This window comes from Mustela erminea, chromosome 2 (genome assembly GCF_009829155.1).
Source record: "Mustela erminea isolate mMusErm1 chromosome 2, mMusErm1.Pri, whole genome shotgun sequence".
Classification (NCBI taxonomy): Eukaryota; Metazoa; Chordata; class Mammalia; order Carnivora; family Mustelidae; genus Mustela; species Mustela erminea.
This window is the reverse complement of record NC_045615.1, coordinates 69,975,159-70,001,192: the sequence shown is the minus strand read 5'-3', so window position 1 is coordinate 70,001,192 and position 26,034 is coordinate 69,975,159. Positions and strand designations below refer to the sequence as shown.

Below are 26,034 nucleotides of genomic sequence, written 5' to 3'. Positions count from 1 at the left end.
TATGTATGGCAAGAAAAAGTATATATTTTCTATTTTATTATAATTAAATAATCTGACAAAATAATACTTTTATATGGAGTTGTAGAAATTGAATGTCTAAATCCTCTCTGCTTTACTACAGTCCTGAACTACCATAGTGACCTGAGAAATCAATGAAAACCAAATGCTTTGCAAGTAGTTATTCTATGCTCTTGAAGTCTGCTGAAGTGTATAACCTGAAAAAAAAAAAAATCAAGTCATAGGGTCTGGGAAATTAAATGTCAAATGATTAAATTTCTCTGCTTGGGCAGTTTTTATAATGGTCTTAATTGTTCTTGCTCTTCTATCATAAGGTATTGAGACATACTCAAGGTGAATATTCTGAAAAATTATAGAAAAATTTTCCAGAAAAGATAACAACAGGATCTTTTGGCTTTCTTGGATTTCTGAAGAAAGTAATACAACTTATTTTCTATTGGTTCTATTTTGTTTCATGGGAATTTATCTTTGATTGAATGTAACCTTATATTTGTATTATGTTTGTTATCTTTCTGGAGTATTACCTAAGTATTTTGTTTCTTTAATCCTTTTCTTTCTTTTCCAATGACAGATGTGTACATTCCTCATGAACACTTAAACATTCTTGGGAATTAGTTAATATTCTAACATTTGAACTTGACCTAAAGTTAGTTGGTCAGTTCATTTTGAAAATATAACATAGAAAATCATTTATCACATCTTATATTCATGCTCAATCATTTCTTCACCTTCTGTTTATGTGTGATTTGGGAATTTCCAGAGCTGTGATTACCATGCACTTGTGATTCCCATTAAGATGGCATTTGCCTTTTACCAATTGCTTTCCTCAACCTGTAATGTTCTCTTCCTTCTGCTTAGTCTATTCAGTTTCATTAATGATGGTTGATGTTGCCTTTTTCCCAATATTACATTGGTGAAAGTGTGATATTTTAAATTTTCAAAATGTTTCATTGTGTGTTTTTCTGTACCTTTCAGTGATGCAGAGACCACAATCCCTATAAAGATATTTATTTTTACTACTATCCTTATATAGAAAGAAACATTTCCAGAGCTTTTTTTCTTGTAGACCACTTATAGCTCCTCTTTAAAGAGAAATTTATTCTGTGCTCCTTGCTTTGATACTTTAAAAATTCAACCGGTCATATTTTTTTTCTTTTCCTTTCTCTTTGACTGGTCAATTCAGAAAAGGAAGTCCAGTTCGAGTGTTCAGATGATGGTGAGGATCTCTATCTGCCAGATTTCTCCTCCTGTGAAAATTCACACTTAGGAATAAAAACAGTCTTATTTACCTAAGTTAGTTTAAGTGGAGAAAGTATAGGACCATTACATATCAGTGTCAATTAACTATCAAAACACAGTACCCACATTCACATAATACTGTTTATCTTTGAAATTGAATTTCTAAAATATGTAAAAAGTTTATACTTTTATCCATGTGCTATTAAAGGATCTTTTATAAGACCAGGGTCCAGTTTTCTTTTGACACTGAAGAGATCATGATGTAGTTAATGCCTGTTTAGTAATAAATGAAGGAATACTCTAGGATTAGTTTTAAGTGATGATCATGATTACTAAAACAGGATTTATTTTTAGGTCAGATACACTATAATGTATCTACCATGAAGTTTATAAATAGTGTGAAAGCAAGCTTACAGTGGACCCATCCTAGTTAAGCATCTGATAGAGGAAACATTTATTAGCCTCAAAACTGAATAACCTTAACACCTGAGAAATAAAAATATCTTGCCTATGCCTCATAACAGTAATTCAGTGAATTACTGAAATATCTGGTTTGATTTAGTTTTGTTAAAGAAAAATAGCTTCCATAACATGAAATAACTATATTTCATAAACAGAAGTTTTTATATGTTTAAAAGACAGCTTATAGTTTAACTCCTACTTAATATTTGACTCTTTAATAAAAAAGAAGTCCTCCTAGTCTTTTACTTAGAAGTTCTTTAACTTAGAAAACTTTTACTTCTACTTTTACTTAGAAATTCTCCTATTATTTTTCAACTAATTAATTAAAATTACAAGTACCTTCAAAAGACTTCCCATAGTAATAAAAGATCATTACATTTATCTTTACATTAACTTAAAAAGTTTGTACTGTACATTTAAATACAATTAAAAGTGGTGGTTGAGGCTCATATTTAACTCCTATTTGCCATGTCTGACAATAAAGCATAGCTCATCCAGGAAGAATGGCCCTCAACTGGAAAGGTTGACTTGGTAGTGTGTATACAGTGTGCATCTGTGTGTGAATGTGTCTAGGGGTGTGTGTTGTATGTGTATGCACACATTTGTGCAGAGAAGTATGAGTGCATAGGTGTGCATGTGTGACGTTTTCACTGAAAGAAATCAGTTCTTCACAACCATTCTAGAAAACTATCAAGTCTCTTCTCTCAAAACAGAAATAAAAGTATCACAAAAAAAGAAGTAAAAGTATCTCAATATATTCCTCTTTTACTTTTTGTATCCACTGATATAAACTGAATATAACATAATAAATACATGTGGTGCTTTAATTATAAGTACTTCTGATCATTTGACAAGAAGTCATCTGTGTTTTGCCACATACTCTTCCTGATAGGAAATTGTGTGCGAATCCCTCCTTTTTTATCATGTATTTCATACTAACATAAGTACTAAATTTTGATCTCTTCTTAATAGATTCCATTATCTCTTATCTCTTTCTGGATGTTGCACAAATTTGATACTAAATTCTGTACACTTTTATGTAAAGAAAAATTTTAGACCATCTGCAAAATAGAGATTGATGGTTTAACATTTAAAGAGTTTTTCAGTAAAGGGCACCGGAAGTTTTCTCTTTTCTTGCATGTCACAGAGCATAATGTTATAGCTTATTTAAATAGTACTGATACCAAACAATCACACAAATGTGAATAAATAGAAAAGCAAAATATTATATACCTAAATTAATTTCTTTAACCTTCTATGTTCTTCCCAGTAGCGGTTTCAGTATGATCTTCAGGTATAAAATACAAAAGAAAAAAACTCCCAGAAAGTCCAATTAAATTGGTGTAATTGCTTATAAACTCATTTGGTATTCATCTGTTTTATACAGTACGTTTTTCTTTTTGAGACCCTTAAGAACATTTATACTAAAATTATGGGATGTGTTCCTTTACATAATAATATGTAAAGAAAATAGTAGATAATGTAGTATAAGAGAATGAATGTTAATTAATACTTCTGTTTGGTAACCATAATGTAAGTTATCATACATGAGTTTCAATGAATGTTGACTATTACTATTTAGTTTTCGATCCTTTAGTGCCCAAACTCAGTTGTATTTTCAAGTTGTCACTTGTCTACCTTGATTTTTCTCTGTGCACCCATTATAATACTTATCGACGCCTGAGCTGCTTTCACAATGTGGCTTTCATTGTGATATGATCTTTCTTTAAGGTCAACCCCAATATGTTAAAGCAAAGGAGTGATATGACCAAACACAATCTTCAACAGTAGCACTTTGAAAGAAAAGCAAAGGAGTAACACTTTGTCAAGAAACACAGTGTTTTCCTCTCAAACAATTGTGGAAAAGGTCTTTTGACATTCAGAATATAGTAAAGAATTCAGTTTGCCCATTTATAATTGGAGATGTGTTTTTTTAAAGAGGCCCAGATGTACCATTTAAAAAATATAAAGCATGCATCTCATCAGAAGATAGAGGTTTTGAATTGGATGCCTACTAAGCAAAGTGATGATGGCTTCTCAGAGAAAGACGGTCTATGTGTGACTTCAGGATCAAGAATAAAATGAAAAAAATAAGTGTTCATAACAGAGAACAATTGGAAGCTGGGAACAGAATCCACCTTGAAGAGTGTGAAAATGTTTATATTTATTTCATACTCTAAACTTGATTTGAGCTCCACTGAAGCAGTTCTTTGGTGGCTAATGTGCCACAGCCAAAGCACCCAAGTTTGTTTTATCATTCCACTGTCAGAGACACGGTACTAGCCTGTATGACGGTAGAATTGATTATTATTCTTGTCAGACATCACAGTGTCTTTCACATTCATCCTCAGTGGCTCTTTATTTTCAAGTCTGTATCTCCACATAGACGTGCTGCAATATAGAAACATTAGCTACGAAGGGGTTTAAGGCATCTCTGTTTCTATTTTCTGCATACCTACAGATAAACAACAAAGCCAACGTGGTAACCAGCCCCAAAGAAAATATTCCTACCCCGGCGCTGGTATACCTGGACTCTTTGTAACCCTTCTTAAGTTCTTTATTGTTTTTGTTGTTTCTCTCATTTGCTTTCACTCTATAGATACATATATTATATAAGTACTTTATTTTGTTGGGTTTTGTTTTGCTTACAAAGATAATGAGAAAAGTTCATTTCGTTTCTTTTTTGTTGTTGTTGTTAAGGTAGTTGCCAAACAGTGTGTTTCTAACATGAGATGATCTCATTTCATTGTCCAACATTATTCTGATAGCTGTGGTCTCTATAGTTGAAACTGTTGCATGCTGCTTTATAATACAGTAGAATGCGCTTTGGTTGCTCTTAGCTCTTCTTCTGATGGTAGCGCTAGATGATGCAAAAAATGGTTTCCTCCTTTCATGATAGAAATATTGACATCAAGGAGAGCTAAGGGGATTATTGCTAGACAACAGTAATGTAGACCTTATTCAGAGTTCCCATTCCCTCTTACTAAAAGACAGCAGGGCTTTGTAAGACCTCACTTTTTGTGATAAAGAGGCATTGGGTAATTCTGAGCTTCTTGTTTGCTGTGTTTTAAATGATCACTGTTTCACTTTAATCCAAAGAATGAAGTGTATAGCAGAGAGCTTTGAATGATCAGTGGAAACGAGTTTTGCCCCTTTTAATCAATTCACACTATTGACAACTAAATCATTTTAATACTTTGAGATAGTGTTATGTTAAAAGTCAAGATTTGAATACTGGCATTCAGTACTCTGAGTTCCATAATGGTTTGTTCAAACTATTATATATTTTGATACAGGTTTTCTGAAGTAGTTCTGATTTTTTACTATCCTCTGTACTGTTAATTTTTAATGAATAAAAAATAGTAAGGGATTATTTCACTTGGGTTAACCAGAAGGTTCAGTTTAAAAACACTTAAAGGAAAAAGGACATATCAAGACAGTGTTATCTATGAGTAGAAAACAATGTCAATCACACCTCTCGCCAGGGAAAGGAAGAAAGGAAGCAGTAATTGTTTTCTTTGTTATGGCATAAACCGTGGTGAAGAGGAGATCCTAGAGGACAGAAGAGTGCTTTTAGTAGGAAAAAATTTTCAGTGGGCTGCCGTAACTCTCAGTTACCAAGACATCATGCAATGAAAGTGCCAAGCATGCCAATAATATATGGACACTGAATCTTTTTTAACATCAGTCATTTGAGTGTTATTTTCCACTTGGGGATGTTTCTTCAATTCTCTGGTAGAAAGCAGAAAGGAATAATATTTTCTTCTTAGTAAAGCATGACTTTACAAGCAAATCTGTATATGTAGTCCATAAAGCTAAAATTTATTTTTTAGGTATAAATTAGCATGGCATTTAATAGCAGTTATGTCTCAGATTATAGTGATTATATGATTAGTCCTGAATCCTTTAAATGAACCTTTTCACTATTCCATGGAATTGCTAATGGACTTTGGAAATACATTCTTTAGGATAGCCTTTTTTTTTTAAAAGCAAGGCACAGTGTTCTAGATTTTCAGAGTATTTATCTGTGTATTAACTATACATTACTAACTATAGTGATGACATCATAATCCATTCTCAAAGATGCACCTGAAAAAAAGTCCTCAGAAAGGATTCAAGATCATTTTAAAGAGTTCTAATCTCCAATGTTCTTGGTCCATTCTCTATTAGGACACACATTAACAGCCTACTCACTAAAGAAAAAAGGAAAGTTCTGTTTCAGAACTTTGTGAAACAGTGAGTGCCTCTTTAGGTCTCCAAACTTCAAAGCCTTGTCTGTGTACCGATCACGAATAAGGTCTTTTGCATGCTGCTGCTGTGTACTGAGGTATCCTATCTCATGGGCTCATCAGGGAGATCTTTCATCAGTGGTCTTGTCAGCTGCTACCTCTGACAGTAGTTAACATCGCTTAAGCTCTTGTCACTATTTAGTTTTGTCAGCTGGCTCACTCTGCTCTGTCCCTCACACTAGTAAGAATGTACTTACCAATGCGAACTGTTTCTTTCTCTATTTTGTTCTCACTCAGGAGCCCCAAACTACTGTAATCCACAACCCTGATGGAAACAAGGTATTCAGAAAGAATCAACATCATCTTGCTTTAACAAGATGACACATTTCATCAAATATCCAAAGCAAAATTCATTATCTAAATATGGGAAAGAAAATTCTTACCCTTTTTCTACCGTACTTTTTTTTTGGGGGGGGGCCTCATTTATCTAGAATTTTACACATATTTCTTTCAAAACAAAAATGAATGACATCTTGAAAAAGAAATGAATGGAAGCATTAGCCAGTAAAAGTCGGGTTAAGCAAAGTCTTTATGTCAAGATGACTGTGTATCTTAAGCAATTCCATCTGGTCTTTTTTTTTTTTTTTTTTTTTCCTTCTCCATGCCCGTTTGTGCATTGTACTTTAGTTATATTCTGCATGAAATTTTAGAATTTCTTGCTATCTCATTTCACTGTCTTCAAAAAAATCAACTTGAGTTCATTAGTGTTTGTTTAAATTTAATGTTGCTTTTGAGTTTTATCTATTCTGTTGTCATAGTGCTTTTTCTGTTAATTCCCTGTTGGTGTTGTTTTTGTTGTTTGGCATGAAATTGAGGATAATCAGGGAGTTTCAGTTCTTATGAAATGTTTGTTTTTGTTGAGTTATATGCATTTCAGTAACAGATATTTAACCACTTATGCTGAAAGAAGACTGTAATGTTTTCTGTCTGTTATAGATTGTGTAGCATGTTAACTAAATAATAGTACTTGTGTACATGTCTATAGGATGAAAGGAGACATTTTCTGAACATATTCCATGTTTCCAGTTTACTAACTCTCATACATTATTGTATCTCTAAGGGAAGGAAAAAAATATTTCATCGATTTTTCTCAAATACTAAATATAGTCACAGGTCTAATTTCTCCTTACTCTTATCAACAATGTTTAAGTCTTAGAGAACACATTTCCTCTGGTTTAATATTTAGTTGATCAATATTAAAATCATTAAAGTAAAAAAAAAAAATCAAGTATTCTTTAATATGAGATGTATTTTATGGTCATAACACAAAATATTTTAAGTCCCTAAAAGACATATAGGACTCACGAGCATCATATAGGAGAAAAACTTTTTAAAAATATCATTAGCAAATGAAAGACCAAGCATAACAGCTGGAGTGGATACTTCAATAGTTCTAGCTATATCATTTGTAAGAGTTGCTGCATGACATTTCTGCTTACATGAATTCATTTACCTTTACAGTGCATGGGTTTACCTTCATCTTGAGTTTAAATTTGAACACTAGGTCACATTAAGAAACGCATGAAGATTATTTGCTTTTGTTTTGTGTATATGGAGAGCTTCTGGATACACATTTAATTAGTCTGTCCCTTTGGCTTAAATATTATATATAATATTTATATAAATTGATTGCTTTTTTGGTTATTGAATCTCTACAAGGACACTGATTGGTATCTGCATCATTTTCCAAAATCTGTTTTTCATCACTGAGCACATAGCTCTGGATTGGAAGTTTGTTTCCAACTTCTTTCAACTCTAGCCTTTAATCATTTCAAGTAGATAATTGTGCTTTTATGAATACTACTAAATTTCTTTGCTAAAAAATATTTTGTTAGCACATTATTAGTGGAAAAAATTTATCAAACCATTTTAAGAAACTGTATCTTAATACTAGCAGTTACAGTATCCTTTTAACTGTGCTTATTAATCTTCAACTTCATTTTTAGTTTTACAAAGAAATAGCTTTGTCTTTCCATTATGGGAGCGGGTTTCTTATTGATAACAGCCAGTTTCTAATTAAGAAATGGATGAAAAAATCTAATTGTCCTTGAAAGTAAATTATTCATATAATTCCATTGCGCTGATCACAAACATGGAAATTCTTGTTAAAAGCAGTTTCAGGGCGCCTGGGTGGCTAAGTTGGTTGAGCGACTGCCTTCAGCTCAGGTCATGAACCCAGAGTCCCGGGATCCAGTCCTGTATGAGGCTCCCAGCTCCATGGCGAGTCTGCTTCTGTATCTGACTTTCTCCCCTCTCATGCACTCTCTCTCTCTCTCTCTCAAATAAATAAATAAAATCTAAAAAAAAAAAAAAAGCAAATTTCAGCATAATTCAGCTTAGTATCCCTAGCTTCCTGATCGAATTGATACAATGAAATGCTTTCTGGCTCTACACAAAAATAAGACAAATAGGCTGTGAATTCAGTGCTTGATATAGTTCCTTATACAAAGATGGGGTTATTTACTTTTAATTAATTGGTAAGAGAAATTGATCTATTTTAGGGTCAAATTCATTTGGCTAATATATTCAATTCTGATAAATATATAGAAAAAGCACACCCTATGGGGCACTGTAACCAAATATGGCCTTACACAGCTCTTAAAATAAGTTGCATACTTTGGCTGCTTCTACAAATAACCTACATTTATCATACTTCAGAGTAGGCCACCAGAGCACTCCCTTTTTGAAGCGTTTGCAGCATTTGGCATTTTATTTCTGTTAAAACCACATAATGTACTTGTCCATCTGCATGTCAATATATTTACACAGCTTGCTGATGAATTTTGCATGATATGTTTATCACTTGCCAATTTTAAGAAGAAAAAAAGTGAAGTTTTCCATTGTTTGCAACTTAACACATGTTTTCTTCTCGACAGGAGTCAACTGAGAGTTCAAATACAACAATTGAGGATGAAGATGTGAAAGGTATGATTGAATCAGAAGTGGAAAATCCTAAGTAGAGTTCCATATAAATCAGGAAAATAGTTGTTTCAAATAACAAGTTTGGGAACTAGGCCTCTTCTAAAAAACAAAAGTACTTTTCTTTTCATACGTACACATTATTTTGATTATATATATAGATTTTTTCACATATTTTTTCTCTGTTTTGAAATATACACAAACATAGGACATTCGGGTACATTGTAATTTTAAACTAGTAATGACAGTCTGGGGACATAATATCAAATTGTAAATGTTATCAGTTAGAAGGTAATATAAAATGTTTATCTATGTCTAGAAAACAGCATATGTTCAAGAACAGAGTATGGAAAGGACCATTGTTTAAAACCTGTAATGGTCTCAGTGAGTTCAACATTTGGCATCCTTTTTTTTTTTTTTTTTTTATCCTAGGGTTTTGTGCACTTTCCTAATATATTCTTGACCTCCATTCACTTGAGTTGCCCAGGTTCTTTTAGAAATATAAATGAGTCATTGCCAGCATTTCTATGGACATCTCATTGCCTCTGCCTCTAAACATACTTTGACTTCTTTTTGGTCTCCTGGCTATTTTAGAAGAGTTAATTTTGCTTCAGTTGCTTTCACAGTTTTGTGTTCTCATTTTCGTAATTCTGTGTATGTAACTACAATTTCTACTGGCCATTTGTCGAGAAGCCATTCCAAAAAAAAAAAAAATGGTAAGAATAGGATGTTTAAAAAGTATTAAAGATGGGGGCACCTGGGTGGCTCAGTCATTAAACGTCTGCCTTCAGCTCAGGTCATGATCCCAGGGTCCAGGGATAGAGCCCTGCTTCGGGCTCTGTGCTCAGCGGGAAGCCTGCTTCTCCCTCTCCCACTCTCCTTGCTTGTGTCTCTCTCTTTCTCTCTGTTAAGTAAATAAATAAAATCTTTTTTTAAAAAGTATTAAAGATTTCAAAAAGGAAAATAAACATAAAACAAATTCAGAGAAATGTTTCATCAATAAACATTATTTGGAAAGATTATTTACCTAATAGTGTCAACATGGGCTTTCATTTTGTAGTGACATTAGTAAGACACAGTTTTGGAAAACTATATTCATGTTATAGAATAAAGAACCTGGAAACTCTCAGGTCAAGGAAACAGATAAGAAATTTAGGAAATAAAAATGCATATAGACTGCAAGTTACCAGTCACCTATGCTGACTTTTTCCTCTTTGGTTGAATAGAAGAGCTGACTCTATTATATTAAAGTGTGTTCTCTATTTATAATTTAGTGCACTGACCTAACTCTGCTAGAGGTAGTCAGTCATTTTTTTTTCCTCTTACAGTGGAAAGGTGGATAGCTATGTCAAGGATTTTATTTAGTAGGTCTGTTCATCTCGCTCTTGCCCCAGAGCTAAAATTTGAACAGAAGTAATTTTATGAATCATTGATGCCAGTCACATTAGATAAAGAGATTTTTTAACCAAATAAGCAGATATGCCATTTAGCTTTCTCAGTGATTCAGAAAGCATCATCTTTGTAAGTATTTTGGATTCATTAGCTCTTTAAGCCATAAATGTATAAAAAAAACCATAAAAATGTTTATATGACTTTATACATTCTTCTCTTGAGCAAGAATCAGGGGAAATAAACCTGTGCATTATCCACTAGAAAGACTGAAACTTTAAACAGCTGAATAGTATTATAATAGCAACACCTCACGATGTGCAATTAGTCCTAATAAACATATTCCTTGGTGATCACAAGCAGGGTTTTAATAAGTGGTCTTTCTCACCTGAATTTGACTCTTTACTAAGTTTTGATTTGGGATGATCGCTGTTAATGCATGTAAATATCAACATATAAACAATCCCTGTCAGCCCTACCTTATAGTTATAGTCTTTTTTGATGAAATAAAATTGTATCAGCACCTCTCAGAAAACAGTTCTCTCCATATCACAACAATGATACTGGTTTCCTTTGCCTCTGGGATTCCACAAATTGAGATACTATTTGTCTTTATGAATATAGGCTACACACACCAAATATTAGCATTGAATATTGCTAATATTCAGTGAATAAGTTATTGAAGTTTTTGCTTAATTTCCTTTGCGTGAATGTGGCCACAGAATCACAGATATAGCACATTAGGCATCGTTTGTGTTCTCTAAGACCCACACAGCTCTTTGGTGGCTGACCTTTTTTAATATTGAATGATGTCAAAAACCTGTCAGACTAGAAGACACTTTAAAAAATCACTGAGGCCATTGTTCTGACTCCAAAACAAGCATTAAATAAAACTGTCATTTTAAAAAAAAACTGTCATAAATATTTTTAATGTATTTATTGTGCTGGTGATGTGCTTATATGGGAATCTCTTCATTAATCAGGACACAGTCCATCAGAAAGACCCTAATTGATTTCTGCATTTATATGACTGTGCTCTTTTCTCTTTACCTCAGAGTTTGCTATATATAGCTCTGGGTAGCTTGGTAGAGAGTGTTTTTTGACTAGCTCTGTTAGAAGCCAAATTACCTGTTATCTAAGCACTAGGAACTCAAAAAAGACATCAGTTATATAACCTGACCAAAGCCACAGCATCTCTACAAAGCCGTATCCTATGTACAAAATTTCCTGTCTTTCTTCCACATACACTTTCCAATCCTTTCCCTTCTGTATACTACTTTGTTATTAGGGTGAAACACCAGTCTTCAGGATATATTCTTAAATGCATATTCCCCTAGCATGCTCCTGCATTCAGTCACCTGCTCCATCCATTCCTGCTGGCTGTCCCACATAACCCCTACACCTAGACTTCTATTGTTTCATGGTAGCATACGATCCCTGGAATACCGTAGTACATGCTCCCATAGTACATGCTTCCATGCCAGTGGAGTACACATTCTGTCTGATCCCCAAGGACCAACCTGGAAGTGACAGTTCTACACACTCTCTATTGTAAAGAAACACAGTAGGAGAATATTAACACATCAGGGTGATCTAGACAAGGGGAGAAATGAAAGTCAACAGGAGAATACCTTTTGTTGGCCTTTTCAGGGACAAAAAAAGGTAGGCCAGCCACTCTTAAGGAAGAAGAAAGTATTAGTCATAGTAGATGAGTGCTCCTTCACATTCAGGGAACCTGGAGCACCTAGAGAGCCAGAATTTGTAGAAAACTCATTTTCTTTGAGTTCTCCCTGTTAGTTTCCATTCAGAAAGGCCTTTAGTTTTCATAAGGCCCCAATCTATGTGTTATTCTTGAACTGTATGTAGGCTACCTCAGTTTTTTCATTCAGCAGATATTTATTGAATGGCTAACTGTTTGAGCTCCACATCTTTTCTTGGTGACTAGTCTTATTCAAGAGCTTTCATCAACTCAAGAGTCAAGATGTTCTTCTGTACACTTTACATGAAGCTTTTATGCTATAATTTATGCTGTTTCTCTCAGCTAATTCAATAAATATCAATAAATTTGACTTTAAAAACTGAGACCCAAGATAAATGTGTTTTATTTTTAAAAGTCCTTTTTCATTTTTAAAAAAAAACTTTAGCATTTAGCTATAACTACAATTCCCTTCCTAAGCTCACAGTCCTCCTAAGGGATTGTTTTACAATTTTTCTTTTTAAAAAGCTTCTTAAGTTCACTGTTTTCTCTTTCCAAGCCAACGTGGACTTCCTAGTGTGGACCTCTTGAGCCATTTCTTAATTTTGTCCTATATTCAAAAACCAAATATTATCTCTAACTCTATGTCTGTAACTCAGCAGGAAATTCCATGTAATGGAAAGACCGTAATGGCTTAAAAATAAATGGGAGTCGCAATGAGGCATAGCTATGACCACAGAAGCACTGTGCAGTAAAAACAGCTTTACGCACCCAAAAACAAACAAAAACTTTCCTATTAGAATTCACTAGTGTTTCCAAAACACAGATTTTTTAGTTCTAAAGTTGTTGAAGTAGTCATTTCATTTTGAGTACATTTCTAGTAAAACAATTACACTTAACATTGCGGCTCTCTATGAGTACGGGTGTCCTTAAAGCTAATGATACATAGCAATGGTCCTCTCAGCACTGTATACATTTGAAGACTGTCCTTTGGTTTGTGGCTGTAGCCACAGTTTGCAGGGCCTGTCGCTGTATGCCACAATGTCTCTCCACCTCATAACCTGCCAGCACCATTGCCCAGAGCCAGCTACTTCTTCCTGATGGGTATGCATCAGTTTGGTCCTTCTGCTGCTCTTCCCTAGACTTCCAGAGTTGTGCAACACCTATCGAAGTTGGGCTCCTCTGTGCCCTTATGTCATCTCTGTTATACCTCCTGCTTCCAGCGTCTCATTGCTTACAACTCACTATTGAGTAGCTGCTTGGATCTCTTGCTGCATTTCATTTTTCCTTACAGTGGAACTTTGTGCAACAAGCAGAAATGTATTGCTGTGAGCAGGACTGGGTATGGGGACTTCATTCCGGTTTATCCTCTTTTTCTTTTGCTGACAAATAGATGATGATAATGAGATTGCATTGTTTGCAAAAGGCCCAATTAAGGGTAAGGGTTGACACCCTTAGCATTTCAGTGGGGCCGTTTTGATGACATCTGGATATAAAGGCCTTGGCTCATCTGCAGAATCATGTGGTTAATGAGCTTTTTGTGTATATCTTTGTGAATCTGTACATTAGTGGACAGTGTGATGACTAAATACTCAGAATCAACTATTCTTACGTTCTGTGTTCAATGAAAACCTTCACTGCTCGGTAGAATTCCCTGAGGCAGATGATCACATATTACCAGTCTTCTTCAGATCCCTTTGTGGTTTGTAACTCAGCATTTGTCCTGCATGCCTTTCTCTCTTCAAAAGAATCTGCATATCAAGAAACTTCTGGTTATTTTATTTAAGAACCTTTGATAATTATGTCATTCCATTCGCTTAAAACTGTCTTAGAAGACCTGTAGTGCAGTGCATAATAACTTCTTTCAGATTTCTAATCCAATTTTGATTTTTAAAAAGGTTTATTTGGAAAAATTCATGTCTGCATGTGTGTATCTGCCTGTTAATCTTTTAACTTTTAAATCAGGATCCATAACTTATAGAACTGAGGCAGAATTTATTCACTCTACCACCAATATAAAATAACTTCATTTCTCTTTATTTTTCTTTTTTTCTTTTTAAACCATACTTCAATAGTGAAAGACTCACTTCCTCTTTTTTTTTTTTAAAGATTTTATTTATTTATTTGACAGATAGAGATCACAAGTAGGCAGAGAGGCAGGCAGAGAGAGAGAGAGAGGAGGAAGCAGGCTCCCTGCTGAGCAGAGAGCCCGATGTGGGGCCCAATCCCAGGACCCTGGAATCATGACCCGAGCTGAAGGCAGAGGCTTTAACCCACTGAGCCACCCAGGTGCCCCTTTATTTTTCTTTTTTACATTCCTTTATTTTACCTCCATACTCAGGTTTTTCCATTTACTCTTTGCCTCCTACTAGGTTTGACAAATCTTAAATTTGTCAATGATAACCTCTGGCTTCTTTGGCCATGCTGACAAAATACAGGGTCAAAACAGCTGCCACTCTCACTTAAAACAAAGTCCTAAATCAAAATGAACAAAACCAACTAACAAAAACATGTAGCTACTCATTTTATCATTAAGAAAACCTGGGTTCATCCTATATTAATAAATTTTCTTGGTTCAAAGTTTCTTTTTTAGCAAGTTTTCAAAATTCTATATACTTTTAGAGAATAATGGAGTATTATTTTATTAAATACTTCATAAATTCTAAATCACGTATACTCTAAAACTCCTCCCATCAATTTCCCAATCTTTTTTATTATTAGGTAAAAATCTTGGTATTTACAAAACATGCTTTTCATAATGTTTGTATTGAGACTAGGCTACAGGTTTAGTATATTTACTGACAAAGACTTGTGACATAGAAAACATATTAATGTACTGTATTTTGGTCAGGTTTGGTTCTCTCATAAGAAAAAAATGTAATTTGTTTTAACATACTTTACCAATACTTTTATTTAAAATGACCAAGATCAAGGACCTAGATCAAGGCAAAACTTGTTAATTGAATTAGCAGTTGGCTTTCAAAACTGAAGCATAAAAATATTTGCTAATTGCTGTATTTTTTTATATTATTTTTTGAAAACAGATGAACTCCTATTTAAATTTTATTTTTTCTTTCTCCTTATTTGGGATTTTTTTTTTGGTATTTTTAAAAATTTTTATTTTATTTTTATTCCAGTATAGTTAACATACAGTGTTTTATTAGTTTCAGGTGTACACTACAGTGATTTAACAATTCCATACATCACCCAGTGCTCAACACAAATGCCCTCCTTAATCCCCATCACCTATGTCACCTCTCCCCCATCCACCTCCCCTCTGGTAACCATCAGTTTGTTCTCTATAGATAAGACTCTGTTTCTTCATTTCTTTCCCCCCACCCCTATTTGTTCCTTTGCTCATTTGTTTTGTTTCTTAAATCACACATATGAGTGAAATCATGTGGTATTTTTCTTTCTCTGACTTACTTCACTTAGCATTATATTCTCCAGCTCCATGCATGTCATTGCAAATGGCAAATTTTATTCTTTTTTATGGCTGAATAATATTCCTTTGTTTGTCTGTGTATATACATTCACCACATCTTCTCTATCTGTTCATCTATTGATGAACACTTAGACCACTTCCATTATTTGGCTCTTCTGAGTAATGCTGCAGTAAACATAGGGGTGCATGCATCCCTTTGAATTACTGTTTTTGTATTCTTTGAATAAATACCCAGTAGTGTGATTACTGGATCTTGAGGTAGTTCTATTTTTAACTTTTTGAGGAACCTCCATACTGTTTTCTATGGTGTCTGCACCAGTTTACATTCCCACCAACAGTGCATGAGATTTCCTTTCTCTCCCCATCCTTGTCAATACTTGTTCCTTTTGCTTTTTTTTTTTTTTTTTTTTTTTAGCCATTCTGATAGGTACAAGATGATATCTCATTGCAGTTTTGATTTCCATTTCCCTGGTGATAAGTGATGTTGAGCATCTTCTCATGTGTCTGTTGGCCTTCTGTCTTCTCCAGAGGAATGTCTGTTCATGTATTCTGCCCATTTTTATTTGGATTATTTGCTTTTGGGGTATTGAGTTGTATAAGTTCTTTATATATTTTGGATACTAATCCTTTACCAGATATGTCATTTGCAAATATCTTTTCCCGTTCTGTAGGTTGTTGTTTAGTTTTTTTTATTGTTTCCTTCACTGTGCAGAAGTGTTTTATTTTGATATAGTCCTAATAGGTTTTGGTTTCTTTTTTTTTTTTTTTTTTTTTTTTTGCTTTTATTTCCCTTGCCTCAGGAGACATATCTAGAAAATTGTTGCAATAGCTGATGTCAGAAAATTACTACCTGTGCTCTCAACTCGGAATTTATGGTCTTAGGTCTCACATTTAGGTCTTTAATACATTTTGAGTTTATTTTTGTGTTTGCTATAAGAAAGTGATCCAGTTTCATTCTTTTGCATGTTGCTGCCCAGTTTTCCCAACACTGTTTATTGAAAAGACTATATTTTTCTCAGTGGATATTCTTTCCTGCTTTGTAAAAGATTAATTGACCATGTAATTATAGGGTTCATTTCCAGGTTTTCTATTCTGTTCCATAGATCTATGTGTCTGTTTTTGTGCTAGTACCAAACTGTTTTGATTACTACAGCTTTATAATATAACTTGAAGTCTGTATTTGGGACTTCTAGCTTTGTTTTTCTTTTTCAAAATTGCTTGGGCTACTTGGGGTCTTTTGTAGTTCAGTATAAATTTGGGGGGTTTTTGTTACAGTTTTGTGAAAAATGCTGTTGGTATTTTGATAGGCACTGCGTTAAATCTGTAGATTGCTTTGGGCAGTATAGACATTTCAACAATACTTGTTCTTCCAATCCCTGAGCATGGAGTATCTATTTCTTTGTGTTACCTTCAGTTTCTTTCATCGGTGTTTTATAATTTTCAAAATATAGGTTTTTCACCTCTCTGGTTAGGTTTATTCATTAGTATTTTGGTGCAGTTGTAAATGGGATTGCTTTATTAATTTTTCTTTCTGCTGCTTCATTGTTAGTATATAGAAATGTAACAGATTTCTGTAAGTTGAATTTGTATCCTGCAACTTTACTGAATTCATTGATCAGTTCTGTTAGTTTTTTGGTGGAGTCTTAAAGGTTTTCTGTGTGTAATATCATGTCATCTACAGATAGTTAGATTTTTACTTCTTTCTTACCAATGTTCGTGCCTTTTCTTTCTTTTTGTTATCTAATCACTATGGCTAGGACTTCCAGCACAATGTTGAATAGAAGTATTGAGTGGACATCCTTGTCTTGTTCCTGACCTTAAGGGAGAAGCTCTGTTTTTCCCCATTAAGTATGATGTTCAGTGTGGGTTTTCCATATATGGTCTTTCTTATGTTGAGGTATGTTCTCTCTAAACCTACTTTGTTGAGGGTTTTTATCATGAATGGATGTTGTACTTTGTAAAATGCTTATCTGCATTTATTGAAATGATTGTTTTAATCCTGAAATATGCTTTTAATCCTTTTTCTTATCGATGTGGCATATCACATTGATTGATTTGCAACTGTTGAACCACCATCCTTACATCCCAGGAATATATCTCATTTGATTGTGGTTAATGATTATTTTAATGTATGTTGGACTCAGTTTGCTAGTATTTTGAGGATTTTTGCACCTATGTTCATCACACACATTGGCTTGTACTTCCTCTCTTTCTTCCTCTTTCTTTTCTTTTTTTTTTTTTCCAAAGATTTTATTTGTCAGAGAGAGAGATATAGAGAGAGAGCATAAGCTGGGGAAATGGGAGAGAGAAGCAGGCTCCTCCTCCTCAGCAGGGAGCCTGATGTGGGACTCGATCCCAGGACCCGGAGATCATGACCTGAGCTGAAGGCAGACGCTTAACCAACTGAGCCACCCAGACGCCCTTCCTTTTTTTTTTTTTCCTTTAATTTCTTTTCTTTTTTTTTTTCCTTTTCTTTCTTACATCTTTTCTTTTCTTTTTTTTTTTTCTTCTTTCTTTTGTGGTGTCTTTATCTTTCTTTTGTGGTGTCTTTATCTAGTTTTGATATCATGGTGATACAGGCTACATAGAATGAATTTGAGAATTTTCCTTCTCTGTTTTTGGAATAGTTTGAGTACAATAGGTATTAACTCCTCTTTAAATGTTTAGTAGAATTCACCTATGAAGCTATCTGTTCCTGGATTTTTGTTCATTGGGAGTTCTTTTATTGCTTATTCAATTTCCTTGCTGATAATTGGTCTTTTCAGATTTTCTGTTTCTTCCTGCTTTAGCTTTGGGAGGTCAAATGTTTCTAGGCATGTATCCATTTCTTCTTGGTTGTCTAATTTGTTGGCATGTAGTTTTTCATAATATTCTCTTATAGTTGTTTGTATTGCATTGGTGTTGGTTGTTATCTCTTCTTTCATTGGTGATTTTGCTTATTTTGAGTTCTCTCTCTCTCTCTTTTTGATGAGTCTGGCTTTTGTTCATCTTCTCAAAGAACCAGGTCTTGCTTTCATTGATCTGTTTCTCTGTTTTTTAAGTTTCTTTCTGCTCTCATCTTTATTATTTCCTTTATTCTGCTGGTTTCAGGTTTTATTTGTTCTTTTTCTAGCTTCTTTAGGTGTAATGTTAGGTTGTTTATTTGAGATTTTTCTTGCTTCTTGATGTTGTCCCGTATTACTATAAACTTCCCTCTTAGAACTACTTTTTCTGCATCCCAAAGGTTTTGCACCATTTTGCTTTCATTTTCATTTCTTAATATGATTTCTTCTTTGATCAATTTCCAAATCATGATTAAACTACCATTTTTATAACTTTGAATTCATTTTAATAATTCAGAGTTTAAAAATCTAACAAATACTATTCTTAGATATTTATGTGGAAGTTAAAAGAGGTAATGAGACTTACAATTTATGTAATTAAAAATTTTATAGTCAACAAGATTTAATTTACATTATACTATATATAGTTGCATATATATTGAGTGTAAAACTTTATTTTTTCCATGTATCTCTATTTCCTGTTACCTAATAAAAATGGTCCAATTGAGTAAGCAACTACATTTAAAGTTATGTGCAAGTTTTAATGTATTTTATTACTTTCCTCTGTCTCCTTTACCTTTTCAGATTGTAATTTCATTACTTTTTTTAATGACTTAAAAAATTATTAGCAAGGATGTAATTGGAATCCAGAGTTTACACTGTTGTTTATAGTTCTTTTACCTAACTTACTTAGAGCAAGTTGTATAACTTCGTGCCTCAGCCTTCCTGGTTACAGAATTTAGATACTGAAATCAGTAATACAGAGTTGTAAGGCTTTTATCTACCCTACTTTAATGCAATACTACTAAGATTGTTATGAGGTCTTATATTTTTTATGTGTGAACAATTATACATTATAAAGTAATATATAATAAATATAGATAGTAATAATATAAATTATCCAAAGCAATTATAAAAAGACATTTAATTCAAAGTTGAATACAGGAATAAATTGCTGCAGTTTTGTGGAATATTATTATAATGGAAAAAAATTGTGTCTACCAGACTGTATATTCAAAATGTTATCATGGCACTAATGAACTGTAAAATTAGTTCTTTAAATACATCCCACTAAGAATTATTATCAGGCTATATTTCATGTTTTTAAAATATCTTCAAATATATATATATAAAATATCTACTATATAAAATTATTTTACTTCATATATTTCCATGCAGAAGTTAAATTACAACTATGTTTTTATTAGCTATGAATTATATAATTCTGAAATTATTTATTAGATTAAAATGCTTTAATAAAATACTATCTCCTTTGCTGAGTTTGTATTATTTTCTATCAATAACTATATCTAGAAATTATGTGAAATTATGTCTGTATTATTTAGTGATTCTTCTTATACATCAGTGAATCAGTAAAATGGCCTTTGTTGTTGTTGGTGATGGTGGTATGTACTTCTACTCAGACCCCTTTGATTTGCGCAGAGGCATTAGGTGTAAAATAGTCAAATAAATCAGACTCCTGGGCATTTTTACTATTTTACCTGATTACAGATCATTCAATTTCAGACCATGTTAGGTGGAAAACTAAGATATTACAAGAGGAAACAGAGAAGGCATTACTGAATGAGGATCTTGATGGAAGAGATTATGTAGAAGTAAAGGATTTATTTTTTTTTTTTTGCATTTGGAATGGTGGTATTTTCATTATTCAATTCAAATAGTCAATGAATATTCTGTGGGCACCTCTAATGTAAGTTTACTAAGTAGGCACTAGCCACATTTCTGGCCCTCATAAACAAGGCTAGAAAAGACAGAGATGATTCTGCATGATAATATACCTTCTTTGTTTCTGGCTGGTATTCAGATAATTCTAAAACAAGGAATAATGTTCATTAAATAAATATAAGGGCACAGAGTCATATGTGAGCATCACAGAAAATTTCAGATGCTTGTAATACATATAATTCCTTTTTTATTTTAAAGATTTATTTATTTGAGAGAGTGTGCATGTATGTGCAGTTGCCCATGGGCACCTGTGAGTTGAGGGAGGCTCAGAGGGAGAGAATCTTCAAGCCCACTCCCAGCTGAGTACCTAGCCCAAGACTGGGCTGGATCATATGTAACATATGTATACATATGTAACATATGTAATTTCTAACAAAGAGACCTCTACTTGAAATGTTTGATCCAATTTTGATTTTTAGAAAGAATTATTGAACACTCATTGTGTACTGGATATGGTAGATTAGGCTGAGGCTAATAAGGCTTACCTTTTTCCTCAAGGAGTTATCAGTCTTAAAGTATCCTCTTTAATGAAATTATACCTGCTGGTACATTCCCCAGTAAATGGCTATTTTCGCATTACAGTTTTGTTCTTTGTTAAAGAAAATTTCTTCCAGGATACATGAATAAAATGTTTGTACTTAATACTTAGTGAACTAATCTATTTTCTTTCTTTTTCCTTCCTTCCTCCCTCCCTCCCTTTTTCTTTTTCTTTTTCTTTCTTTCTTCCTTCCTTCCTTCTTTCCTTTCCTTTCTTTTCCTTTCTTTGATATGTAATGTAACATTGTTCTCTTGGCCAGTGTTGTTTAGCAGAATTTGCCAATCCATTATATGAAAATAAGCATCATGGTTGATACAAAAGGACTGATTTAGTTATTGGGATTGCTATGATTTGTTTAACTATGGTAAAATAAGTGTCCCTGCTAAAGCCATGTTATACTACTAATTATATGTAAAGTGTATACTTCATTTTATGTATATTTCAGTACCCAAAGGAAACAGTTTGCACTATGCAAATACCTTTGGATGGTTCATTTGATCTCTTTAGATTAGAACAGAAAATTAAAAACCTATACTTAGGTTTGAATATTCCCAAACTATTCAGTTGTGTGTTCTTTAAAAAAAACCTAAAAATTCTTTGTAAAACTGTTTCATGTTATAGATTGAGTCATGCTTTTAAAATGTCAGTGATTACTGACACCTCCAGAAAACATTCCTCTTTATTTCTCCTCACCTACATCATCCTATCTGTGCAAGTCTGCAATGTTTTGATCTAATTGCATTATTCCAATATTTCATATCTCCAACTTTTTTCATGTATCTGTGTTCAAATGCATCTATGAAAACTGAATTTGACATACCTATGGTATATTCTATATCCTTTAATACTCCTGAGTCATCATCTTAGAGCTTTGTCTCCTCAGTTTTGCTTACACCCTACATCCAGTCTATCAATCAGTCAATCAGCAAATTCTACTGTTTCTCCTTGTAAAATATGCACATTTTCCCCCCATTTAACAACTGCTCACCAACCTCCACTTCTACCACCCTGGTCCAAGATTCTATCATTTTTGTTGCCCATATCATTGACATGACTTCCTTAGCTACTCTCCATGCTTTAGCATTACCTGATTATAGTGGATTCACAACACTGTAGTCAGAGAAACACTTTTAAAATAGATTGCATAATGTTTCCACTCTGTATTCTCTAGTGACTGTATTCTATTTTTTATTTTTTACATTTATTCCAATATAGTTAACATACAGTATTATATTAGTTTCGGGTGTACAATATAGTGTACCAAAGCCATTTCAGAATTAAAAGTTTCTCTATGACAATAACTTCCACCAGCCATGCCACCCTTACCATCTGGCCTCATCTTGTATTATATACCTCAAGAACACAGTTCCTGAAACCATATCAAGCAGGTTCCTGCCTTAGGGCCTTTGCACTTTCTGTTCCCTTCCTGATACACATTCCATGTTGTTTACTGCTTCTTATCTTTTTATGTCTCTGATTAAATGTTACCATCTTAAACATTGATGACCCTAATTTAAATTGTCCCTTCAAATCCAGCAATTCCATTCTCCTTCTCTGCTTTGCTTTTTACCTAGTGCTTTACACTATGTGAAATATTTATTGACTTGTTTAATGTCTCTCTGTTCCTCTACTAGAATGTAGATTTCTTCAGAGCAGAGATTTTTATTTTGTCCTCTGCTTTATCTGCCATATCTAGACCAGTGCTTGGTAATAGTAGGAATAACAAATACTTAATTGATGGAGGAAGGAAATATGGTGGATATCAACCATGCCATTTCCTACCGGCCAGTAAAATGATAAAAATTCTCTAAAATTATGATCTCATCACACTTTTTATCTTTATAGGTTTTTATAAACATGTCCTCTCCCCCTCCCCTCCATACTTAGGAGCTAAAAATATAAAATTGCAAATTTAAAAAGTAACCCACATAGAATCCTCTTTCCTGTTTGGGTGGAGCATGTGCTTTGATGTCAAAAATACTAGGTTTGAATCCCAGCCCAGCCCTTCCTTGATGGGCTGTGTAATCCAATTGCTCATGTAAACCTCTCTGAGGTTCATAGTATCTCACTTCTTAACCATTTTTTTTACCTTCAAAAGTGACAGTGTCATATGCAATAATAATAATAATAAAGCATGGTCATGTTCGTAATGTTTGTTAAATGCCTGGCCCATGATAGTTGCTTAGTCAAATTATATTATTTCTGCCATTATTTCCTAATATTAGATGATATAAGCACAAAGGTTCACAATTAAAAGAAACTGTAAATTTAAAGGGACCTTTTTTTTTTTTTTTTTTTTTTTTAATTTATTTATTTATTTATTTATTTTTATTTTTTTATTTCCAGCATAACAGTATTCATTATTTTTGCACCACACCCCGTGCTCCATGCAATCCGTGCCCTCTATAATTTTAGCATCAATGTTTCTACTTTCTAAGCCATTTATTTCAGATAAGTGGCTAAATATCTCTAAGTGTTAAGATCCATATATATAATCCAGCCAACTTACATACATAAACATAAAAGCTGCCCAAGTACAGAAAATTTCATTTTTTTGCCTTAAAATAGAAGTTCATATTTTTTAAAGCTTTTATTAAAGTAACAGTATTCTTTTAACTGATGAACTTTAAAGTTAGATTATTTTAATTCACTGCTTTTTTCCTTCTCTGGTACAATATGGTAGACATTCAGTAAATTAATAAATTATTTATGAGGTTTTTACATTAAAATTTTGAGTTCAGAAACATACTTTGTTTCTAATTAAACATAAATACTTTAAGTAATGATTCAGTCTTCCCTCATCTAAACTTATCTTTTGTCCTTGAATGTTTTCAAGTGTTTTGAAAAATTAGCTCACTTTTGGCTATTTTGATTATTCTTGTTGAGAGTCAAAAATATGTAGACTGACCGTTTTCCACAAAAATAAAACACTTACTTAAAAAGAAGCATATATATGCAAAATTATTTATACACTTCTCAAAGCAAAATGTCTTAAGAACCATAACATAAAATATGCCTCTTGGAGATTATAATTTTCCAGTTCAGTGTTTCCTCATAGGGCCACTAACCATCTTCGTAGAAGTTAGCCAATCAAGTGTGAAAGACCTATTTGTTTGTTAAATAATTTATTACACAGGATTACCAATTTCTTTAACACCACTACATGTGGTTATTTAGTATATGTCCATATAGCAAAACACAGATGACAAATGTTAAGGAGAGAATTTTGGTTTCTATTACTCAAACTTTTAGGAAGTTTGAATAATAGAAAACCCATTGCTATTATATGTTTTCAAATTTAAAATGTGAGAAAAGAAGAAAAAATGCTGCTCCAAATTCTCATTCGTTTATAATTTGAACTAGGGCATATTTTCAGTTGGGGAAAGTAATTTGTGGTGGTGATATCTGTTTTGAGTAGAGAATATTTTTATTGCATACCTAGCCTACTTTACTCAGACTTCTAGTATTCTAGTGAAGTATTGTATCACATTATATAAAATTAAGATGAACAAAAATGTAAAGATATTCCTGAATGGTAGAGACGTACCTCTGAAAAGGTTAATGGTCTTAAATGACAGAAAAGGTAGCCTATTTAAAAGAGACTGCCATAATTTTTTAGAGGTATTTTACTAGTACAGAAAAAGTGTGAGTATATGGGATTGTGTATTTTTAAATCTTTATTCAAGAAATAGAAGGTTTTCATTCATAACCTATACAGTAGAAAGAAGGGTAGTGTAAGATGGGATTTTATAATAGTATCATTTAACTAAAGAGCTAATAAAAATGAAATGTGGTATTTACTTGGTATGAAGGAGAAAACAACAGAAAACTGTTTGAGATAAATGTCAGAGGATCTTTACCAGAGTTGGTATCCTTAGAGTCTATATTAGAATTTTCTAACATGAGCAGTGTTGTGAGTTATTGAATAATTTCCTTATTAGTGTTATTTAAGTTATACCTCACTACTCACCCTTTTGTTTTGTGTAATCTGCCTATAGAAGTGCAAGAGATAATTTTTAAAGATGTTTCCTGTGGTCTGCCCTGCTGAACTCCCAAGTCAGTATCTCCCTTTTAGCTCAAAATTATTCTCTGTGGAAGGTTCTTATTATTGTCTTAATCTCAGTTTACATAATATAGACTTGTATGTTGTAAGTGTGGACTGGACTGTTAATTACTCATCAAATAACCTGAATGGTGTCTTTGATGAATGGTCATCATTTGAATTCAGTGGAAAAAGGCAAAGCAGTATTATTCCCTACTCAAAAATACTGTATGCACTCTGAGTTACATTTTGTAATAATTTGTTAATTTATTATAATTTATATTTATAATAATTCCTGGAATAAATGGGGATGACAGTAATATGTTCTGAAATGTATGGTTCATAAATTTAATTATTACTGTGGTCACATTGGTTAAACCAAGAATAACTTTACTGGGTTTATAAAATTTGGCCAAGATAGTCCAACAAGTACTTTTACATTAATTTCCCAAGCTGAATTTAGCACAGGATATCCTAGAGCTGAACTGTTAATATAGTGCCAGTGTGAGGTATCACTTGAATAAAAAGCATTTGCTCTGAGAACTCACTTGAAAATTCTGGTCTAATAGGATATTTTCACCTTTCCAAATTGAGCTTTGAAAAATGTAGTAACTAGTCACAGAAATGACTCTTGGTCCTACGAGTCCTGCCAGTGTGATCTGTCAGATGCATGGGGACAACAGAAGAGTTATAGGAATTTACATCATTTTGTGAGAGGAAGAGTGTGTGTGTGTGTGTGTGTGTGTGTGTGTGTGTGTGTGTGTGTGTGAAAAGTGGGAGGTATGTGTAAACAGTTTTGCTCTAAATCTAAGTAAGTTTTCCAAGTTGTGACAAACCATTGTAAATTTATATCCAGACTGACTGCAACAATGCCTTTTCAATCCAGTGGCCTGGCATCTCAAAAGGCAACAAAGGTCATCAAAGTTAAGCATATAGGTACATAAATATTACTTTTAACTTTGGTCTTTGTACCTACAGTGTCATAAACAACTGTATTATATAACTGACTTACCAAGAGAATTTATCATTATTCCATAATTTTCCAATTTAAAAAAAAAAAGCTCCTTATTTATGTTATTTGTCTTATAAGCTTGTTCCACTAGTTCCCTAATTTACTATTGATTATACATGCTCTAGTACTCTTGAATAATGTATGAGTGCAACTGGATTCTATGATGTGTTTTGTGAATTGGCCTCTCTCTTCCCACTT

At 33.1% G+C, this 26,034-nt stretch overlaps 1 protein-coding gene across 18 annotated transcripts in view; it reads left to right on the top strand.

Annotated features, from left to right (window-relative positions):
- The window catches only part of CAMK2D (calcium/calmodulin dependent protein kinase II delta), a 342,624-nt gene that overhangs the window by 294,274 nt on the left and 22,316 nt on the right, over positions 1 to 26,034 (top strand). For 7 of the 18 annotated variants that reach the window (XM_032333240.1, XM_032333255.1, XM_032333238.1 and 4 more), the window contains exons 14-16: positions 4,181 to 4,240; positions 6,246 to 6,287; positions 8,885 to 8,933. In XM_032333240.1, the coding sequence (XP_032189131.1) occupies positions 4,181 to 4,240; positions 6,246 to 6,287; positions 8,885 to 8,933 (151 nt within the window). Of the gene's footprint in view, positions 1 to 1,201; positions 1,235 to 4,180; positions 4,241 to 6,245; positions 6,288 to 8,884; positions 8,934 to 26,034 lie in introns of all 18 variants that reach the window. The other 11 variants (XM_032333246.1, XM_032333242.1, XM_032333245.1 and 8 more) reach the window with 3 other exon arrangements.